Source organism: Caretta caretta, chromosome 5 (genome assembly GCF_965140235.1).
Source record: "Caretta caretta isolate rCarCar2 chromosome 5, rCarCar1.hap1, whole genome shotgun sequence".
NCBI lineage: Eukaryota > Metazoa > Chordata > Testudines > Cheloniidae > Caretta > Caretta caretta.
The window spans coordinates 74,916,449-74,939,189 of NC_134210.1; the positions used below are offsets into that span (position 1 = coordinate 74,916,449).

At 39.5% G+C, this 22,741-nt stretch overlaps 1 protein-coding gene across 6 annotated transcripts in view; it reads right to left on the reverse strand.

Annotated features, from left to right (window-relative positions):
* Positions 1-214: 214 nt before the first annotated feature.
* Positions 215-22,741, reverse strand: part of SEMA6A (semaphorin 6A) — a 130,312-nt gene continuing 107,785 nt past the window's right edge. For 5 of the 6 annotated variants that reach the window (XM_048850069.2, XM_048850074.2, XM_048850072.2 and 2 more), the window contains one exon: positions 215-4,289. In XM_048850069.2, the coding sequence (XP_048706026.2) occupies positions 3,100-4,289 (1,190 nt within the window). In that variant the 3' untranslated portion in view covers positions 215-3,099. Of the gene's footprint in view, positions 4,290-21,633; positions 21,904-22,741 lie in introns of those variants that run through there. The other variant, XM_075128617.1, reaches the window with a different exon arrangement.

A 22,741-nucleotide genomic window follows, 5' to 3' on the forward strand; every position in this document is an offset into this window, starting at 1 on the left:
GGAATATGAATAGAGGGAGAGCAAATATGTAATTCAATTTTTAATTACCAGTGTCTCATGCTAAAGTTAAGTTCATCTTCCATAAGAGCAGAAAATAACCTACAATTCCCTCTCTTATTGTAAGCTTCTTTAAACAATCAGCATCACGTCTCAGGTTAGAGCTTTAAGGGGGGAGAGAAATCATCACCAAAACAAAAGAACAGGACACACAGACTAAGGTAGAACAGTCTAGTTTTATTACCTTATGCAATCAAGAGCTTTTTTCCTTTCCTTTTCTTTTTTTCCCCGTTCTTTCTGGGTTTTTAGTTTGTTTTTTTTTGTTTTGTTTTTTTTACAACATACATTAAGTTGTGAATCAGATGTTAGGGGGATGTGGAGATGAAGGAAAGTCAGTGACATCACAATATTTTACAACTTTACAACAAATGAGAGTCTGAATTTGTTGCATGTACCAGTGTATATCAAGGGTGGAAAGCAAAGGCACACTTAGGTTTATGTACCCCTCCAAGTGAGGGGTGCAGGGAGATTGGGGTGAGGGAGGATTAAAACAAAAGACCCACTGAGTACAAAATGAGCATTTCAAGGTCAACCCAGTAACTGATGTGATGTATATTACAAAGGCATATCTCTGTACAAGGCTGTTGCAGTGATTATTCATTTCTACATGATGTCAGAATGCCTTGCTTAACAACAGCAATGGGCACTGCACATTTGGTACTCGAGGGATTGAAGTTTGGGGGGGAAAAGGTTGCAAGTTGCTGCTGCTGCTACTTTTCTGTTTTTTGAAAGAAAAAAAAAAAGACTTTCCTGCTACATACTGTTCTGAAAGGGTTTAATTACAAAAAGCATTGCTTTGGATACAGTCTATCTACAGCAGTCTGCATAGTTCACTAACAGTGAACAAGTCAGTTTCATAAAAGAAGCAATGATGGAATGAAAGAACATGCAAGCACCCTTGTTACACACTTTGGTCTAGACCATCCAGACTTTGTAAATACCATCTACACGCTAGCTGACTTGAACTCTTTTTTTTTTGATTGTTCGGAAACAAAACCAAAACTCTGCAAAACAAATTAGGTATAAAATTTAAAAAACAATCGAAACCACCCCCCTCCCCAAATATACTGCCCCGTAGATAAAAAAAAAATGGCCCTCCCTTATTTTCTACAGTATGTTGACACAGTTGTTAGAACAGATTAAAAACAAATCTACCTTTGTGCATGAATAACTGAAAAACTGTAAAAGACCTTATACATGGGCATGGGCACACTCAGGCCACATGCAAAGTCACATGAAAGGAAAAAATGAAAATGAAAATTAATTCCCCCCAAAAGGTTTTTTGCAGCATTGTTCTGGATGGCCTTTTCGGTTACAGCAGGAACCAGCCTGCCTCATCCTACTTCCATTTCATTTCATTTTGTATACTGTGCATGCATACGGCAGCATGTGTCATTGAGGCTTGCTTCCAGTGGCTGGCCAGTCACACACAGTGCTCGTCTCTATCTAGTGGACAAACCAGACTTGGAGACAGTACATTACCCATTTCTCTGCTGGCTAATGAGAATATCACCATACTGAAATGATATGAAAGTATAAGGGGAAGGAAATTGCCAACCACAATACGGTGTCTATGCTGCCAGCATAGCCTAGGGGTGGTTTGAGGGCAGAATTGGCACAACTAGAAAGTCAAACTGAATTGGAGGGTATAGTACTACTCTAGTTTCTTGATGGATATGGTGTTATTACAATAACCACTACATTCTTCTTTGAACTTCTTTACTCCAATTCTCCAGGGGGCTTAGGAGAGGGAAGGTAAATAAATATTTGCATTTATTCAAAGGGCCGGGGGGAAGGGGAAGGTTTTACATACTACAGCTCACAAATATACACAACTGAGGGTGTAAGGCACAAATTTACATGTGGAAGAAAACAGGCTATTCACAGATGTATTCCCAAGAAAAACCCGTGTGATAAGACCATAATTTATGCATGGTAACAGCCGGCATATTAATTAGTTCACACTGTTTGTGGATTTTGTTTGCCGTCTCACATGCAAGGTGAAATGAGATGGCACATCACAAGCTGGTGCCTTCACAGAAAGTATTAACGACTGACAAAGCCATGTTGACAGCAATGGTGCACAAATGTGCAGTTTTTAAAGAGTTTCTTTTGCAGTTGCTTTAGGAGTTATAAATTCGGGGGATTTTGTTTGTTGCCTGTCATAGATCAGAGGCCCAGCAAGTAAATTAACTAACAGGTTTAAATAAATATTCCCCTTTTTTCAGCTAGAGATCAAACAGTCCAAACACAAAGTTCAGAATTCCAGCTCCAACTTATTTAACTCAGTGAATTTATTGGAAAAATAAAAGAGTTTTAATCACTCCAGTTAATGGGTTTCACGTTAAATAGGTATAATTTTCAATGTATTTCTGAAGAGCTGCTCATAGGATGATATGCAGAAGTCATTTCCTTAGGAAAAACAAAAGATGAACAATAAATAATAGGAGTTATTTGCGTTAACAGTCACATGTTATTCATTAAAAGAGAAGAGTAGCAGAAACCTATGACATAGTTTTGCCCAACGTGGCATTTATCTGCTATAACCAAACGGCTGTAACACTGATGGGCATTTCACAGTACCTGCACATAGTAAACTTCTGCCATTGTTAAGTCAGAGTTAGCTTTATCAATGAATTTTTTATTTTGTATTTATTTTTATTTTTTTTTAAGTTCTTTTATTTGCTTTGCTTTTCAGAGCATTCTTTCCCAGTTCAGGAATGCACTGTGCAATTGGGGGTGAAATGTCACAGTCATCATTCACCTGTGTGCTTTTGGCTCAATGTTTGTGATGTTAAGTTAGTGTTTTGAGTAAAGAACTGTCAGGTAGTGGGGGTGAGTCCTGCAGTTTGAAACCTTCACCATGGATCAGATGGCTCGGTTTAAAAAATATTCCACTTTTCCCAGAGAGCAGGATCAACACATCCTCCGCTTAACAACAGCCTTCTTGTCAATTGGAACTAGTGATGCAGTTGCAGAACACTGGCTTTGAAGGGCAAACTCTGTTTAATTGCTGTCTTCCCTCCCCCCCCCCCACTGTGATTATGTACACGCATCATTGGGCTTCATGGATGTTGAAAGTGGGGTAAAGGAAGGTTTGGGGGGTACATCCGGTTTTAGCGAAGGTGTACGTTTCAACCCGGACCTTGTCAGCGAGTTGTATGCAGTGAGACTAGGCTGCCTCGATACAGTCCCAGCTGGTGCTTGAGCAGCATGGACGTGTATAGAGTCCACTCTCTGTGGGGCAGGCGGAGGGTTGTCTCCCCTGCTGAAGCTCTGATTTCGAGAGAGGTGGGAGGAATTAGAGGAGTTAGTATTGTTTCTTTTGAGAGTTGATGTCTGATGATTTCTCGTGAGTGAGTTCGTAGGGTAGTTTCTCTTGTAGTCCACATTATAAGCAGAAGAATGCATTTCTAATCGCTTGCCCAGACCACTCTGAGCCAGAGAGGAGCCAGGAGGCCCCAACGAGGCTTCCCTCTGGGGTACTTTTGGTGGCATGCTATCCAGATTTTCCACCAGATTAACCCCATGGTTGGGACTTTTGCTGCTGAGATGCTCCTTTATGGTTTTGTACTCGAGTGTGGCATTCTGGTCCTCCATAGTCATCTGTGCCATGTCGCTCATTTTTGGCTGATCAACATACTCATGCTGATAGCCTTGCTGAGAGATTGGCAAGACTACAACGCTTGGGATGTGGCTGGGAGAAGCCCTGAGAGGCAAGTCAGTTGGAATCACAGGCGATGCCATTGGGGGGATATCTTTTGTGCAGGCGTTGATAAGGTTCTGGTTTCTTTCCCATTCCCTGCTGCCACGGCTGGGCTTCCTCTTTTGTTGCAGGGTTGGGGTGGACTCGGGGGTTGGCAGAGCAGCCAAGTCCAGATGGTGCTGGTCAGCTTTGATTAACATTTTGGCAGTGCTGCCTGGGGTAGTGAGTTTGCCATTGTGCATCAAAGGTGTGAGGATAGCTTCTGGTTTTGGCTCCTTGGACTGTGTGTCTCCAAAGAGACCGCTGAGCTTGGTAACACTACTCATGGAGCCGCGGCGGGAGTGGGCCAGCTCCTTCTCCTTCCTCTGGACAACGGCCACATCTCTGCGGCGATGGTCACAGATGCAGTAAACTATGATTCCCGAGAAGACAGCTCCCATGACAAAAGCAAGAATGACTGCAATGGCCAGGAGGGTGACCGGCACCAGCTGATCGTGGCCTTTGAGATAGCTCTCACGAATCACTCCTGCAACAAACATCATACAGTGGTAAGCAAAAATCTAACAGGAAAAGCTTCTTAACGTATCTAGTCCATTCAAAGGCATTAACTGTGGATTTTATTTATTCTCAGCTTTTCATTAACTATCCCAAGTTCACATCCATACTGTACCTGCTGGCTGGAACTCACTTTGAGCAAAGTTAAGCTCAAGACGTTGAATTAAGATCCAGGGGTGGGTGTTCAGGGTGTCAGTTCATTCTTTATAAAGACAGGGCCCATTTGCAGAATTTGGATCTGTCTCAGAGATCAGTTTTCAAAATATCCCGAAATTCCAGGGTATTTAGATCAGCAAGTGACATTCTGGCCCTACTGAAGTCAATTGCAAAATTCCCAGTGACCTGGAATTTCAGCCAGGGTTTTTAGTTAGGACTGTCTCTCAGGCTGAGAAATAGCATGTATTTCTTCACTCATTCCTCAACTCCATCTCTCCTCCCACCTAATGTTATCTCACATTTTATTTCTGTAAATCACGGACACTGAAAAAGCTGAGGAGTCAGAAGCTTTATGTATGTTACATAAATGAATCTCACATCCTTTCAAGCTTTCTCCCCTGCTATTTCTTTGTTGTCTCTGTCACAAAGTTAGGAAGCCAGTGTCATAAGTTTGGGCTGCAGCAGGGATGTTATAGAGTATTAATATCCTGAGTAACTATGAGAGAGAGAGAGCGCCCAACACTGAAATACATTGAGACAGAACAGGTTTAAAAATACCCTCCAGATTTCAAGTGTCACTGCTAATTTTTAAAAAAGTTCTAGATAAGTAAATATGCTGGATTCTCTTTGCTGCTTCAGCTAAAAGCACACACAGTGAGAAGCCTATTTTGTGGCATTGCACTGTGCTTAGAGATGCTGCCAGGTCTTATTATTGCTCCTAAGGCTTGCTGTCATAGTAGGCTTCTTCAGTAGAGTTAATATTCTCAACTTAATAAAAGTGATGTGAAGGCACCAGTCAATAATCCTACAGAACATTAACCAAGATATTGCATATATAAAGAACATTGCTTTTCCTTTCCCTACTTAGCTGTGCACCAAGCCAGCACACGCTAATCAAATGCAAGTGTGGAGCCTGTTGGGCTCTTTTAATGCTAAGTGAGAAGGAATCGCAACTGTCGGATCATAAGTGCCTGACAAAGTAGTTAAAAAAACACAAGTCAAATACCCCATTCCCTTCTCTGGAGAGTGTGCAAATGCAAGTGCATTAAAAGCATACTCTGAGGAAATATAAACAATGTTCTTATTATGAGAGATAGTGAGAGAGAAAATGTACCTCGAAGGGCCTCACAAGACTTTGTGAAGATACCAATCTTTCATGTCATAAATCAACGGTGTCAGGAATCCTGTCTTTTATGTATTTGGTGGGCAGATAGCTGTGGTCCAGAATTAGAACCAAGTGCTAAAAGTCCCAGCAAACGTTTCCAAAATAACATTGAAATACTGCTGTTGCCTCATGAAAAGCATTGATAAACATTCTGTCTAGATTCAGTTCTACTTCTGTAGCATACTTGTCCCCATTTTAATTACAGTGTGTAAGTGGACAAATCAGGAATTTTAAAAGCTGAACTGCTCTTGAAATCATAATATCCTGCTTGTGACATCACAGTTGGTTGCCATGGAAATTACTTGTGTTGTGACAGAGGATTGTGATTTCAAGTGCAGAACAAAATAGCAGGAGTAGCTGATCCCTTAAGAAACAAAGATGCTGAATTCATGTAAATGTCCTTAGTAATAAAAGAACAAGGGAAGTAAAATAACGCCCAAAGGGAAAACAATGTGTCACTAGAAACAATCTTCAAATTAAATGCTTTTCGGACTCTTCCAAGAAGCCCCAGAAGCTTTTTAAGGGTCAGATTTTGCCACCCTTTTACCACAAGGAATACTTAATGTGAATATATATGGTAGAATCTGGCCGTATAGTTGAGCTTAGACCAACAATAGCATGAAAGTTCACAGTTTCAAAGTTTCAGCCAAAATACAAATCCTTTTGTGCCTTACTGACAGGAAGCATGGTCTAGTGATTAAGGCATGGGATGTGAAATGAGGACACCTGGATTCTATTCCTTGCTCTGCTACACTCTTCCTGTTGTGACCCTGGAGAAGTCACTTAAACTCTCTGGGCCTCAGTTTCCCCAACTGTAAAACAGGGATATTTACTTACCGCAGAAGGATGTTTCAGACCAAACTCATTTATATTTGTAAAGTGCATTGACATCCATCCGATGAAGTGAGCTGTAGCTCACGAAAGCTTATGCTCAAATAAATTGGTTAGTCTCTAAGGTGCCACAAGTACTCCGTTTCTTTTTGCGAATACAGACTAACACGGCTGCTACTCTGAAACTTTGATATTGAGTTACTGGGCTTCTTATTTCACTTGAGTTTGCTCAAAAATATTTTTAAAAGAGGATAAGAAAATGGAATAAACAGATTAAATAAAAATGAAACAATTATGTTTCAAATTCTTCCACTGATCTAACAGTTTTGCTGCTGTTTGGATTGGTAGCACCTCTGGATACTGTGTGATATAGTGAGCCCTTGCTATTGTTTCCAAAAACTGTATGAGACCCTGCTATCACTATCATATTACAAATGGATTCTGAAGTATTATAACTCGTGTTACAAAACCACCCCACAATTCGGAATGAGTGGCCATGTGAATTCCAGAGAGCTGTGTGGAATAATAATGGTGCTGGAGGTCAGTTTTTCTTCACTGGCAGAATTTCATGAGGAAGTTTGACTTGAGCCAGTGCCATTTGAGCCTCGCTTTCATGAGTTCTAAATTCTGCCCAAACCTTCATAAACTCTAAAAGAGAGCTTTGTCATAACAGACTCAAAGGTCAGTTTCTGTGGCTTTGCTCTAGGTGTAGCTGAGTAGCTCTTCACTGATTATACCTTTCTAAATATGAACATTAATTGCTTATTTTATTTGATATGGTTATAAGTGTATTAGAAGGGTTTTCTTTTGTTTCAAACTCAACCTTATCTTTACATAAACTTGAAAGATCTTCCTACAAACATGTTCATATTATTTCCAGATAGCATGTGCAGGTTGATCTCCATAAATGACAACAAACCATTCCCTGGACAGGTTTATGTTATTTACAGAATACATTCAAATAAATCATGAAAGAGAAAGCATGTTGGATAACTGTGGTAGTAAACCTCAAAAGCGTCCGAGGTCATAGGCTTGAAGATATGAGTGCTCAGCACCTCTAGGAATCAGGCCCTACATGTAGTTAAGGATCTAATCATATTGATACTTAACAAAAACTCTTGGGGTCCTCGAACCAGCCTAGCACTCTCCCTCCCGAATACATCCCTTTTCCCATATAGGCTATGCTATCCTCTTGAGAGACCGAGGGACAGTTTAGTCATCTGATGTCCTCACTTTTTTGGTGGGTGTTCCTCTTCATGGAGATAGTAATCAACCTGATCTCTTCCTTTTGCTGTTCAAGGGAACCGCTTCCACTGAACCAATGCAATTGTGTCTGGTATTCATTTTCCTGGGCCTGTTGATCTTACCAATTTAAAATATGAAAATAATTCTGTGTGTCCTCAGAATTTATGCCCAGTACTTTCTGAGACTGTAAAATCCTGGAGCATGCAAGATCATCTCTTCCTACTTTTCCATCAAAGCTGCTCATCCAATGAAAGGGGAGTGATTTCACATCCTCTGGGATTTATCATTCTACTGTATATACAGTCATGCATAAATTGTGAGGAAACCCCAGAATGCCATTTAAATGTAAAGGGATGAGATTTAGAGGTCTAGAAGAAGGATAACTTGGTTCTGTCACTCCACACCATGATAGCAAGTTGCATTCAGGAGAGGAGACCTAGTGTTGGAGGACAGAAACAGGCATCATGGCCCATCTTCACCCCCCAAGAGAACATGCTATTAAGGTAGTGAGTGGGTGGTTGGTTTTTGATGGGGACCTAAGAAAAATGTTTCATAAACTTCAAAATGTTTCAGCTCTGACATGAGGGATGGACAAAGTTCAGATGAATTCTTATTTATCTGCACTGGTTCATTACTGGCCTGGTAATAATTATCCATAGGTTTAATGTCTTCAACACTAAAATGCAGTTGTACTGTGTGACCTTGGTCTCTGAAAACTGTCTTCTGAAGCCCAACTAACCATTCCTACATTATATAAAAGAACATATAAGTTACCTTAGCTAAGCTGTGTTTAAAGGGCTTGATCCCACCGAAGTCAACAGAAACACCTCTTAAGAAACAATCAATGTCATATATCAGACTGTTCAAGTATGATGTATTAAGAACCAAAGCAAAATACCAGAGAGGGAGAGGAATTATTTAAGCTCAGTACCAATGTGGACACAAGAACAAATGGATATAAACTGGTCATTGGGAAGTTTAGACTTGAAATTAGACAAAGGTTTCTAACCATCAGAGGAGTAAAGTTTTGGAATAGCCTTCCAAGGGAAGCAGTGGGGGCAAAAGACCTATCTGGCTTTAATATTAAACTCGATAAGTTTCTGGAGGAGATGGTATGATGGGATAACATGATTTTGGTAATTAATTGATCTTTAAATATTCATGGTAAATAGGCCCAATGGTCTGTGATGGGATGTTAGATGGGGTGGGATCTGAGTTACTACAGAAAATTCTTTCCTGGGTATCTGGCTGGTGAATCTTGCCCATATGCTCAGGGTTTAGCTGATCGCCATATTTGGGGTCAGGAAGGAATTTTCCTTCAGGGCAGATTGGAAGAGGCCCTAGAGGTTTTTCGCCTTCCTCTGTAGCATGGGGCACGGGTCACTTGCTGGAGGATTCTCTGCTCATTGAAGTCTTTAAACCACGATTTGAGGACTTCAATAGCTCAGACATAGGTGAGAGGTTTTTCGCAGGAGTGGGTGGGTGAGATTCTGTGGCCTGCATTTTGCAGGAGGTCAGACTACATGATCATAATGGTCCCTTCTGACCTTAGTATCTGTGAAAATCATAACTTTGAACAAGGAAAGCCCAAGTCATAATATAAAATGTGGTGGTTCTTCCATTTTTTTGTCTTCCTATCAGTTCACCAGCTTTCTTGTTTCTAGGCTGTTATGATATGATGGATGTGTCTGTCTCCATAGTGAAGTGATTAATAGGCATCTGTGGAGAGCAGACCCAGTGACCACAGATCCAACAAAAACTCTCTGTATTCTTTTTGTTACATGCAGTCAAAAAAAGTCTCCCATGTACAAGCCTGAGTTTGTTTGTCTTGTCTGTGATCACAGATAGAGATAGCAAAACATCAAGAAAAGCCCTAGAGTCAGAGTCCTCTGAAAATAGATTCTGGAGTTTGCTTTATGGTGAAGGCAAGTCTGATATTTCAGTGAACTCATCACAACTGCTTTGGTGAACGAAAACGAACTAGCTCAGTTTTCTGGTTTGAATAGCTTATTGAAAAGACATTCCAGAAATACAAGGGGCTGAATTCTGACCTCACCTCCTCACATACAACGCCACTGAAGTCAATGGAGGTCACACATGTAACTGAAAGCAGAATCTGCTCCCGTCACTAGAACACATGAATAAGCTAGCTACCTGTCACCACAAACAATGCATTTTCATTTCAGTACTGTTGTTAGCTGTAGTCTGTATTAAAAGACATCTCTATACTCTGAGCTGCACCCAGGACAAACAGGATGACCACACCAAAAGTGAAATGAGAGTGCTATGTGGTTATCTCAGCAAGAAGCTGTCGTCTTCTTGTTTTCCAGTATAATGTGAACCAGATGGTGAAGTACTAAACCTAACCACTGGCAATGGCATACACGGAAATGGAACTTAGAGATGGTAAATGATATATGATATTTTGGCAGGGATAAAGGGAAACTACTAATTGGGTATAAAGTTTCAATGACTAAATACATCATGGCAAGGAGGCAGCCAAGGAGTTGTACACGTTGTAGCTATTTTGAGCTTCACATCTTGACATGATACAGTCAGTGGTTGAATGGGATTCAGGCCACTTCCATTCCCCCCCACCTTTTGAATCACTTAAGGTTTAATTGGGAGCTAGGCATACATGCACATTGGGCAAGGTGAGCCTGAATAAAGAGGAAAACCTGCTGTTCGCATTTTTTGTTTAGTACCAGCTTTTTGTTTGTTGTTTGTGTACCTCTCTCTCTGCATTAGACTTAATTAGCACGACAAAGGGTGGTGGTATTGGCTCAATATGAATGTTTGTGTTTATGGACTTTAAAATATAATTTCTGGATGCAAAAGAATGGGTTTTCAATATGTGTATTCAAGTGTTAGTGCTGTATTTACATACATTCACATACTGATAAAGTCTATTTCAGGTCTGGAAAGCCCCTCAAGGTATTTTAAAGCTTTTTTTCGCTTCCCTAAATACATGTGTCACAAAATAATCAGCTGAAGTTAAACTACACATCCAGATCTGAGTTGACAGCAGGTATGGGAATACCCATGGTCTCCAATTTTTTTTTTTTTTTTTTTGCTTTTTGATATAATTACTTTGCTTGAAGGAACACTTTCAAGGTCAGGAAGCCCACAATCTCACCCACAACACCAATCATCTGGTATCTCCTACTCTGCTGGGAGCTCCTCATCATGGAGACAAGTAAGCAACCTGCTTCCCCCCTCCTTCTACTCCTTCTGTTCCACTGGCCCAGTGCAGTCTTACTCAGTATCCCTTCTGCTGGACCTGCCAATCTCACCATTTAAAAATATAAGAAGTACTATTTGCCAACAGTTAAACACTCCTGTTAAAACCGCTGGTAAAGGATAAATTTTTAATGGGGACCATTGCCCTGTTGTTTTCATACAGCTCTACAAATACAAGTTTCATGTGATTGATTGCATTTCTCTCGCTCTGAACAATCTATACCAGCAGCCCAGCATTTCTGAGGAAATTCTGCAATATCAAAACAGTGTGCACATATGCTAGAGGGAAGAATGAGGTTAGTTTGCAGTTGTAAAGTTTCATATATATTTCATAGCTTTGTAGATTTCAAGGCCAGAAGGGACTGCAAAACTATGAAAAAAATCCTGTGACTATGTGTCTTTAATAACATGCAGTGCAACCTGAAAAGCATTGGAGTTTCTCATCAAGCATAAAGGAGAGACAGTGATTACTGGTCCCTAATCTCAATAGTGGTCCCTCCAAGAAGGGCTTGTCTACTGGTTTTTGAAGGTATTTTTTCCCTTCTTCCAACTGATCCAAATTAAATTACCCCTGCCCCTCCTGATGAATGACTTTCAGCCTAACTCTCTCCATAAAAAAAAAAAAAAGTGATTGTGTCCTACAAGAGGAGAAGATGTACATGCATGGCTTTGCTTATAATGAGAAGGAAAAAAAATCTAATGAATGATAGTCTTAAACGTAAGGGTCAAATGTAAAAAAAATCCTCTCCACCATGAGTGTTCTAAAGGTTCCAGGTCAAAGAGCTGGCATGGTGACCTAAAAAAACTTCTTTAGGAGCCATGTACAGTCTTTAGTTCAATGGGAGGCAGGCAATCCATTTTTAGTGTGCATTATAGCAGCCACAGAAATCCTAATGCATGGGTTGGCTCTATTGACTGTACAATACTGAAGATCTAGCATTAAGGAGAAATATTTTTATAAATAATTTCTCTCTTAAAAAGCTTGTAATGTAGTTATGAATTAAAGGCCCAATGCTGAAATTCTTATTCAGGCAAACCTTCCACTGAAATCAAAGGGATGTGTGTCTGAGTAAAGATTGGAGGCCTGGCCTGTCTGATGTTTTTATAATCTGTTTTGTGAGTGGTACCTCCACAAATGAACTAATTTACTGAATTTTTAAAACATGACATTAGGTTCAAAGTACATATGCCACTGGATCTATTATTTATGAGAGAGAACTACAGCTCTGAAATCTGCACACTTTAATTTGTCCCAAAGGTTAAACATAAGGTAAGCCCTTACAGTTAAAATTGCCTGACACCATTTCCCCCAATGACTAATGGTATTCAATGGCTGTTCATTGTGAACTTTACTGATTTTAGTACTGTACGTACTTCTCCCCTTTCACCCTTCACAATGAGCAAAGGTAATTTTAGATGCGTGTGTGTGATAAAGCATAACAATTGTGTTTCCTATGGAAAAAAAAATATGGGCGCTTGCAAAAGATAAAACAAAATGTACAATAAAATCCAAATCCCCAGGAAAATTAATTCCTTTGTAGCTTTTTCTTTGAAGAGAGAAACTTTATGCTGCCTTGCATCTTAAAATTTCTTCTGATGTAAAAGAATCTCTGAGCACATTTTAGGATCTTTCTACAGTGCTTGGGATAAGCTTAAAGATATTTAGCTGCTCTTTATTAGTTTACTTCAGGGGATCGTCTCACAGCTGTATTGAACTAGATTTACATATGCTCCTGTGAATATGTATGATTTCAGGGGTCCAGAGTAATTGTTGTAGCATGCAACATGCATCGCTCATCTTAGCTGTTCCCATTTCCCTGCATGTTAACTCCTCTCAGGGAACAGAACAAATTGAGCTTTTTTCCTATATGAAGGCAGCAGTAGGCATTATGTATTCAGGGCGGCCTTGTGTCGCTCCCAAGGCAGTTCTTATATGCAGTGTCAAGAAAAGAGAAGCCGTCATTGAGAAATTCTCTGGCACTGCTTCTCTTTCCACACAGCTGATTCTGATCTATGACCTCTCTGCCCAGGGGGAAAACTCAAGTTTGCTGAATGTCAGCATAAGCAGCTGTGCATAGCTCTATGAAACTGCAAGCTTCTCTGACTAGCAGACTTGAGGAAGAATTGGGGTTAATTTTTCATCATTATGTGTGTGACCCAAAATCATAAATTGGATTTCTCATCCACTCCAATCCTTTTTTCAAGACAAAACATGAAAGTAACATTTTTAAGGGAAGGTATTAGTCCAAATCAAGAGGGCACAGCTGAACTAATTAATGAAGTATCTATTGAGTACCCAGATGTATGTTTAATAAGATTGTGCCCTGTATATCATATCCTCTGAGGTCCATCAAGAGTGCTATTAAGCTGTCAAAAAACTAAAGGACTGATCCTGCAACCTTTTCTAGTGCAAGTGGTCCTTAGTTCATGGGGATGGTCCTTGTGCCTTCAACTGGACCGTGTCTGTGTGTAAGGGTTGCAGAATCACGCCTTAAGTTAGCTCTGCTCTTGCACAAAGAAAGGGCGAAAGGGAAAACTGTTTGAAAATCTGTGAGACTTCTGTGAATCCTTCATATAATTAAAATCACAATATTTATTGTGTATTTTGTGATAAAAAGCAAATATGGTTGTTGACATTTTAGTTGCTTCTACACTAATGGTAAAGGACCTGACCTCAAAGCTTTACTCTAACATCTTGAATGTGTGAATCAAAATATATTTTCCTATTTATTGTTCAGTAAAAGGAAAGATTGGATGACTGTGTCTTAGAAATAATCAGAGGACAGAAGCAAGCAGGTGGAGAGGAGAAAATAGTTGGTACATAGGTGATATCATGCTTGTTATTTTTCTCTCCTTATCGCACTCCCTATGACCTTGAATAAATTCAGTGAGTGTTCGATCATTTTGAATTTGAGGCAATGCCCACACTACAGAAACCCCTCTTTATATCTACACTTCCATTCCCACCTCAAAATAGAAGACCAGGAGCTGAATTCTACGCTTAGTTATACCAGTTCAAATCTGGAGTAACTCCAGACAATGGAGTAACAGAAATCATTACAGGTATGCTCTCTCTCGCACTTGAGTGGCACAGGTACACTACTGAACATTTTCTCTGTTAGACATCCTGTCATGGTACTACTCCCATCTATCTCACACTTTGTTCTCCAACTGGGCTGGTGGTTCCATCTGCATACTGAAACCCTTCCACCTATGGAACTCCATTAAGTCAAATTCTTGGTCCTCTGCATTTTTCTACCTTCACCCTCTCGTTCATCTTATTGCTACCTTTAAAATTGTCCACCATATTTACCCTGATGATACTTGCTTATGCCTCTCTTTTAACACTTTCAGAGATCCTACACTCTCTACCCTGTCTTGATCAGGTAAGCTTTTGCCTTTGATCTCAAATACAGCAATACAGCAATATTTCTGTTGGGTAAGAGGCCCAAACAGAAGCACAACTTGATGGCCTTGATCTTATGCCATGATTCAGACTTGTTTTTTCCCTCTATTGCTTATAATGTTGATTCTTGACTCTATTTTCCTAGATCTCCCACGTCTGCAAATCTGTTTTCACCACTGTACGTCACGGCTTAACTGCTTTGTGTGTACCTCTAATGAAATTCTCATCTATGCCTTTCACTCCTCTCACCTTAACTCTTGCACTTCCCTTCTCTATGGCTTCCTGCCCAGTCCTAGGTCTCCAGACTCTATTATGTGCCGTATGCTCCCAACATTCATCCTCAAACAACTTCCCTGGCTTCCCATTCATTTCAGGATCCAGTTCAAATTTTCCTCTTTGGATTTGTTGTTGTTTCTGTAAAGTTTCTGTTTCTGTTCATTTTTTAAAATCAACATCTTCCTGTCCGGGAGGAAAACCTGGCAGTCTGCATGCCATGGAAGTCAATGAGAATTATGGTGTTATACCAAGGTACCTGATAGGATTCTTGCATATTTGTGGAATGTTCCTTAGGACAGGATGTTGTCTGATCTACTATAGAATTGTCCCTGGACAGGATTTTTTTTTTGTCTTTGGAGCTTCAACAAGCTGCTTATTGGTCTCCTTCCATGCCATATAAAATTGCTGCAGATTCTGTTTAGGTCTTTTTAATGCCATGTAGGTGGAAGTATGGGGTGGACATGTAGGCAATACCTCACTTGGGGATAGGCATTCATTTTTATCAAGTTCTCTCAGCCAAACATAGATAATGCTAAGTTATTTCATCTTTAAAGGTCTTGATGTCAGATATTTACAAGGGGTTGCAGATTTAGCAATATTATCTTAGTTAAACTATAGATCTGTACCTTGTGGCATATGAATCCCTCAGAGGACCTCTGGCATGGAAAATTAATTAGTGTCTTGTTGAATGGGTGCCTTAGTGCATCACCTTTGACTTGGCCATATTTAGCAAAAAATATACAGAGTGCTGCAGGCTTTCAAGCCTTATTTAAGGCACTGAATGGAGACTAGTGTTTTGTGATGATAAAGCAGGATGTCATCTGCAAAAACAGCTATGTTCTTTATTATGGATTCTGATTCCCTAAATCTCTGCAGAGTGTCTGTAGTGCTTGCAAGCGGCTCAATGGTGAGAGCATACCAAATAAGTCACAGAGGCCACACTTGCTTTGTGCCCCTCTTGAGAGAGTCTGATTGGGTGCCAGTCATGAAGAACTGTAGAACATGATGGAGGCTGTAAAATGATGTTAGAAATTAGATTTCTCCAGTACTACAAACAGATGGGTTCTGTGGGACTATGTAATATTAGAGCATCTAATGTGACAAGGCCACTTTTGTTAGTTTAATGTGATGAATGATGTTTATTGTTTACCAAATATTATGACTTGTGGCCATCCCTGGACTATAGTCAGATTGGTCAGTTTGAATTAATAGTGGTAGGACTAGACAGCGCCTTTAAAAAAAAAGACTCTTTACCAGTACTTTATTATTAAATTAATTGATGTGAATGATAATATTCTGAATTTTTATCTTCTTCCTCCCACCCTCCCAGGAGTGCAGTTATACTGGCTTCCAAACTGGAACTGGGTCAGATTCCCTGGTCTGGAGAGGGATAGACCAACTGTAGCATTTGACAGTTGACGCTCCAGAACGGACTTACAGAACTTGTCACTGAAGCTGTTGGACTTGGGACAGTTGCCATGTGTGAGGTCCCTTACACTTTCTTATGCACATTGATAGCACTGCTTCAAATGATACCGCTTGCTCTTCAGTAATGGCAGGATTTTACGACATCTTTGTCTTTTTGTAGGAGTATATGGGAGAGAATAACATAGGGTTGGGGGGGGTAATAGAATTTTAAAAATACACCATTTGTTTTCTGCTGTCACAATTGTAAGTATCATAGACAAATCATTAGTGGGATGGCATATTTTTGGAAGCATTCAAGGGTCTTTACATTCAAAAAATGATTGTTGGGCATACAAAAGAATCGTCTGGGCCCTAGATGTGATAATGTTGTCAAGCTGCATTTCCAGTTGAGCTTTTGTTTCATGGAAAATACCAATCCTCAGTTGTCCTTAAAAGGAGTACAGTTTCTTATCCAGGCTTGACTGTTCTGCTAAAATAGCTGTGCCGTATATGAAACAGTAATCCCACCAAGGTATGCTTTAAATACATCTCAAAATCTCATGAGGAGACTGCTGTCACCTGCCAATTATTTTAAAATATAGCTCCATATGACAATTTACACCAGCAGAGGATCTGCTCTGATATACTGGTGAAAAAATACTTTATTTTTTAAATATGTGTAAAGAGGAGTCTCCATTTGTATTTCTGGTCGTTGAGATCCTACGCTTCTAGAAAGGTATATATTGGTGTGTTAGTTGAGATGAGTATTACACTTATCTTAGAAGCTAAATACTTCATATTTATTTTAGATGAGGAATTGTGGTCTTTGGAATGGGAAGAAAAGTCTTTACAATTTGTGCTTAGCAGCCTGTAGACATTGCTAAGGTCTTCTTTAAGGCCTTTCCTAAGGATAATATTGAAGATTTTAGATTTTTTTTTTTTGTTTATCTGGAAGTTGGGGAGGGATTTAACTTTAATACAGCATTAAAATCCTCAGCTGGTGTAAACTGCAATGTAAATCAGCTGAGGATCTGCCCCATTATGTTTAGAGACATTTTGATGTATAGCCTCAATTTAGAGCACAGAGAACGTACTTACATTTTATTAGGTGGTTAATGCCTTTAATAGTCCAAATACAGAATTTTAGCAACTGCAGAAGAGTTGTGGTGGGAGGTTGTATTTTGTTTCATGGCTGTAGCAAAGGAATTCTTGGGTAAGTAATCGTCACTATGTACAATGTTGCTTCCATAGGTGAACTAGCGGATGGTTAATCTATTGTAAACTTATTAAATTACATGTCTAAATTTAACAATATTCTTAAACATAATTACTATCATAGTGCATTTGCACAAGATGGCTGAATGAAACTGCACAGGATCCTCATCCCTCTGCATTTCAGTCAGGTTGCTGCTGCTTCTTTCTCCTCCATGGGAGGGATGGTGGGGGGAGGGGAAGGGGCATTGAGATCACAGGAGAGATTATCTCAGAAGTGCTATCCAGTGCCACAGCGCCTGATACCCACCAGGAGCAACTGCAGGGAAAATCCTGTTCAGGCCCTGCAGCCTGAAGTACTTCGCTGAATCAAGGACATTTGTAGGAGAGATTGCTTATCAGGTGCAATGCAATTGACTTACTGTGTTTAATATTAAATAAAATAAACCTTGACAAAATCTGAATTATGCTACTTAAACTTTCGTAATTAAGTGTGTTAGTTATTAATCAGTAAACTAAGCTACATCCTTGAGTGAAAGAAGACATCTCAATTTATCTCTTTTTTCATAATCCTAAGCAAGTGTAATGATCAATATATGCTCGGAATATCAGCAGAGAAAGGATATTGAAAATGGTCAGGGGAAGTTTATCGACATAAAAAGTGGTATTTCATATAGGATCATGCAATTAGTAAATAATCTGTAGGCTATATGGAAAGTGTAGGCTGCTCTCAATCAACACTTGGGTTGTCATAAAATTATTACAGAAGATGTTCCCTATTAATTAATATAATCACTGAATCTAAGCACATACTATATAACTAATAAGAAAAATGAATTATTCAAATAGCTTTAATTTAACAGAGTATTGCCATTTTAATTATATGCTGGCATTAATTTAACACAAAAAGGTGCTTTAAGACTCTTTTTAGAGTTATGTTACTTGCTCTAAAGTGTCTTTGACTTTCAGAGGCTTTTCAGTTGGAAAGGCCAGATTCTCTCCTGGAGACCTGACCTCTTTATGCTGCCTGATAACCCTCCAATTAGCATAAAGTCACTATAATTATCATAGAGCTGGTGTAGCCAGCACTTACATCATTGCCTCCAACTGTTCTCTGGCTATTTTCTGATATTGTGATGACTGTGTGGGGCCAAAGCCTGGCTAATGTACTTTACAGCCGTTCCCCATCTGAAAATATTTCAGGATTAGTGTAGAACTGGCCCCAGAATCAGAAAGTCAAATCCTTTGTGCTTCACCATGCAGCTGCCCCGATAGGAGAGTGCAGCTGTGAATGTAGTCCTTGAGGAAATATATCTGATACCCTGATTCTTGCTGAATGGGATGCAGCATCTTTTGCTGCAAAGATGGAGAAAAGTCCTGTGGCAATTGCAGTTTTTCCCTGTTGGAGGGACATCTTTCTTTCTTGCTACCTGAAAGAGGGGAAAACTCTAATTCAAAGAGCTTTTTTTTGAATGGACCCCCCCCCCAAGCTACTAGATCTACAACTAAAAAGGCAAAACATTAAAAATAGAGCTTGTCAGTTGTCAAATGTGGCTATGATGGATTGCAGGCTTTTAAAGTTATGTAAGTGGATAATTACAGGTTGGGGGTGAACTCGTCTCCTGAAGCCACTTTTGACACCTGATGATCTCCGTTTTTAATGTATTCCCTTTTTACTTGTAGATCCAGTAGTTTGGATGTTCTTTCAAATAAAAAGCTCTTTGGATCAGGGTTTTCTACTCTTCCAGGGAGACCCAGAAGTCATATGTTAAGTTGGCAGCTTCTGTTTTCAGTATCTTCATCTTTATCCTTGGAGTAGGCTGACAGGTTTCTGTTGCTATTTGAGTTGATTCATACATTGTTACTGATGGTTCCTCAGCTGTTAGCTAATTATGAAATCCATCTACCCTTCCAGCTAGTTGGTCTAAGAAAGATTGTAGAGCTGTTTTGATTTAAAATTAATTACTGTGGTCAAATGTAGGGCAATCCCGTGTGTGATCTTGGTTACCAGACTCAGCATTTTGCAGAAAGCATGGTTCTCTCCTCTCGACTGTCTTCCTGATCTTCTCCCATCTTTTAGTGCTGCGAGTTTTGCTTTCTTTCTTACAACTCCAAAAGGAGTCCACATATTGTTTAGAAAGCTTTGTGATTGTATCAGTTGGGGAGTCAATTATTTTGTGATTCAAATGAAGATCTAAAAGAGATTCAGCCAGGAGCTAATGGAGATGCTACTAAATTGTTATTCTGCATTACATGACCTCCTCTCTCTTTGTTTTAAAACTTATTCATGGACCTCCTATCTCTTATCTCCTCTGCTTACCTTGCAGTAGTTGCTTCTCTTTCCCTTCACCATCTGTCAGCTACAGTCTTGAGAACGTTTCACTGAAATAAAGTCTTAAGACAGTCTATTGTCTGGAACAGCCTTTCTTCATCTCTCTCTTGCATCAGTTCCCATCTCATTTCCACTTTCAGCTGAAAATGTTTCTTTACCTCTCTCACCCATACCCCTTAATTTCTGTCTCTTGCTATTAATTATTACCTTTCTGTGACTACTGTTATTCTACCATGTTTTGGTCTAGAGTTGCGATGAAATATGCAATAGGCAAAAAAGTTGTATTGTATAGTTCTGGAGACACAGCAGAAGTGTCATCAGTAAAAGCCTCTTCGCAACGCTCTGCTAATGTGCCTAAATCTGAACTACAGGGACCACTTCTCAAGGAGTCAGAATAATTCTGCTTCCAACTCCGTTTAGCTGTGAACCTTTTTGCTGAGGCTGCCAGTTATGATGGTAGCTTTTGCAATGAGGACACCTGTCCATTAGGAACTGCACTGAGATCACTAACGCCATTTCTATGGTGATGATATTGTTAGTACTGACCTGGTCTGCAATCCGACTGGAGTCCTAGAGTTGAAAAGCTCTGAATCCCATTGCCAAATCCCCAAGCCATCCAATTCCCCAAGAGAAGCCACTTATTAGGACTATTCCAGACAAGCATTTGATTATTTTAAAAGAAAATTTCTTACAGCTCCAGTGAAGACCCATTATGTGACAAACATGTAAACATCCATGTTATAAAAGGAACAGTATTCAACAATTTGATGATAATTCACCTAAGAACATTTTAAAGAAAAAAAAACCTATTGGGTTTTGTTAGGAATGGTTCATCTACACAACCTCTACTTAAATTAATCTACATAGAGATACATAAAAGATTTAAACAGACTAAATCCTGTGCCGTCTCAAGTCACTTTACTGAAATCCCAGTATGAAATAGAATATTACTTGGATTATAACTAACTTCACTTCCAATCTGTCTCCACGAACTGCTGAGCGATGCTAGAGAAGCAATGGAGATACAGATAGTCAGGGTTGACTGTCCACTCTGTCACATTTTTTATATCTCTGTTTTAATTGGATTGCCCTCTAGGAATAGAGTTCCACCAGCAGAGTAACAAATCAAAGGGTCAGCCCTGACTGTCTCTAGTTTCACTGCTTCTCCAGCATCTAGGTTCTGTTCTTAGTAGTTAGAAATGTTGTGAAACGGAAGTAGCTGACCATGCACTTCATACTGTATGGACAAGGGTTTGACTTTGATCAGGGATACTGAAAACAGGTATCTAGAGCAGTAGGTGTAATTGTAGTGCTTACTTCAGTCATGTACATCTTGGGTACAAGTCTCCTTCCTGGCCTCCTAACAATGGAATTGATTGTGCATGCAGCTACTTCATTGATTAAACTGACAATTTTTAGCAAGGGTCAGTCCCTTCTGATATCCCATAACTATGACTGGCTAAGGAATATTTGCTGACCTTGGAAATTGAAAAGATAACACTGAACTCAAAGGATGATCTGGACAAATTCTGTGCTACACAGAATCCGCTTCTGAGTTATTACAAAATGGCAGCAGGATAATAAGGAATTCCCCTACTGCTCTTCTGTAAACATGCTTGGAATCCTTCCATACCTTGAAAAAATCAAAATAAATTCATGTAAAAATAGAGCAAATTTAAATGTACTCTCTGGACCAAATTCACCCATGCCGCAATTTATACAAAATGAAGCTGAGCCTCCATCTTTACTGTAGGTTCTTATTGTTTTCATTTCAGTTCAATGTGAACAGGATTTCAGTAAATAACCATTAAAACTCCAGCTGAATTTCTACCTTCTCAATCCCCTCTATCATGATAGTACTGGAAATCTCACATAATTTTGGCTCTTTGGCTTTATTTTTGTGAACTCCCCATGCTAAGTATAGTGTCAACATTCAGCAAATCATTCAAATAGTAGTCGTAATAATAATAATAACAACACTACCTTATTCCTGCAAAAGGAAATGTTTTATTTTAGACAGACTCCTGAAATGTAAAATCTTTGCCCGCCCTGTGTCTATTAGTTGACTACTTCATAATGATGCACAGAAAATTGTGTGACAGAGACAGGTTTGCAAATATTGTTAAGAGAAGCTGAAAAAAGGAGGTTCCAACATATATAATATTTACATTTGCATCCATGACATTCTAATTAATGTACTGGCTACTCTTGTCATTTGTACACCTCACCTCTTATTTTGAATCAGCGTTGTACCATTATTGTGTTGTAGACACTGAACAAAAAGTTTGTTCAGAGAGGAAGGGTGTCAGGGTCACCTAACCATGCAAGAGACAAATATTAAAACTGCTAAAAATAACCCCTAGACTTTAATCCGTCAGTGGAATAAGCAGCCAACCTCTCTATTGCTTGAATTAGACAGAATAAAAACTGGCAAAACCAAGAAAGTGGAAGCCACGGCTGCTGCATCTAATTTATCAATGTGATTAAAGGGCAGGCTCCAGCCATCTAGCGAGTGAGAGAGAAAAGAGTGGTTGCTGTGTTTGTGTTAATGAATCTAGGACTTGAAAGATATTTCTAAAGAAAGGCAGCAAGGACAGAAGACAGCAGACAAGGGCCAGGAGGGTAATGAAGGGCAAGGTCAGTTATGGTTGAAGAAAATTACTTCATTTATACCCTCTAGTAGATTTATGTAGCTACTCCCCATTTTGTTAGTAGGACCATACATAGATACAACACTGTCATACTATTCAAGTGTACAGGGTAAAGCCTTGGAATATCCCACACAAGGAGCTTGGTTTTATGACTTGAGGGAGGGAGACTAAGTACAATGGCAGCAGAAGGGAAGGTTAGACTGCAAGGTGAGGAGCTACTGTTTTGACAAAGGTGAGAAACACAAAGAATTAAATTAAAACACAGCAAGAAAAAACAAACAAAAGCACACTCTGGAAATGTGTTCTTTTTGGAGAGAGCTGGGAGAAGAAAAAATGGTGGCGTTTGCCAATCGCAATTAATTTTTCATTCTGCAATATCAATGACAGATTATTCAGTGGCCAAAATGAAAAGGCCAATGGAATGGCAACAAACAGCTCCTACTCTATGAAGTGCGCTACACATTTTCATTTTGGCAAGAAATGTGAGGTATCTCAGAAACAA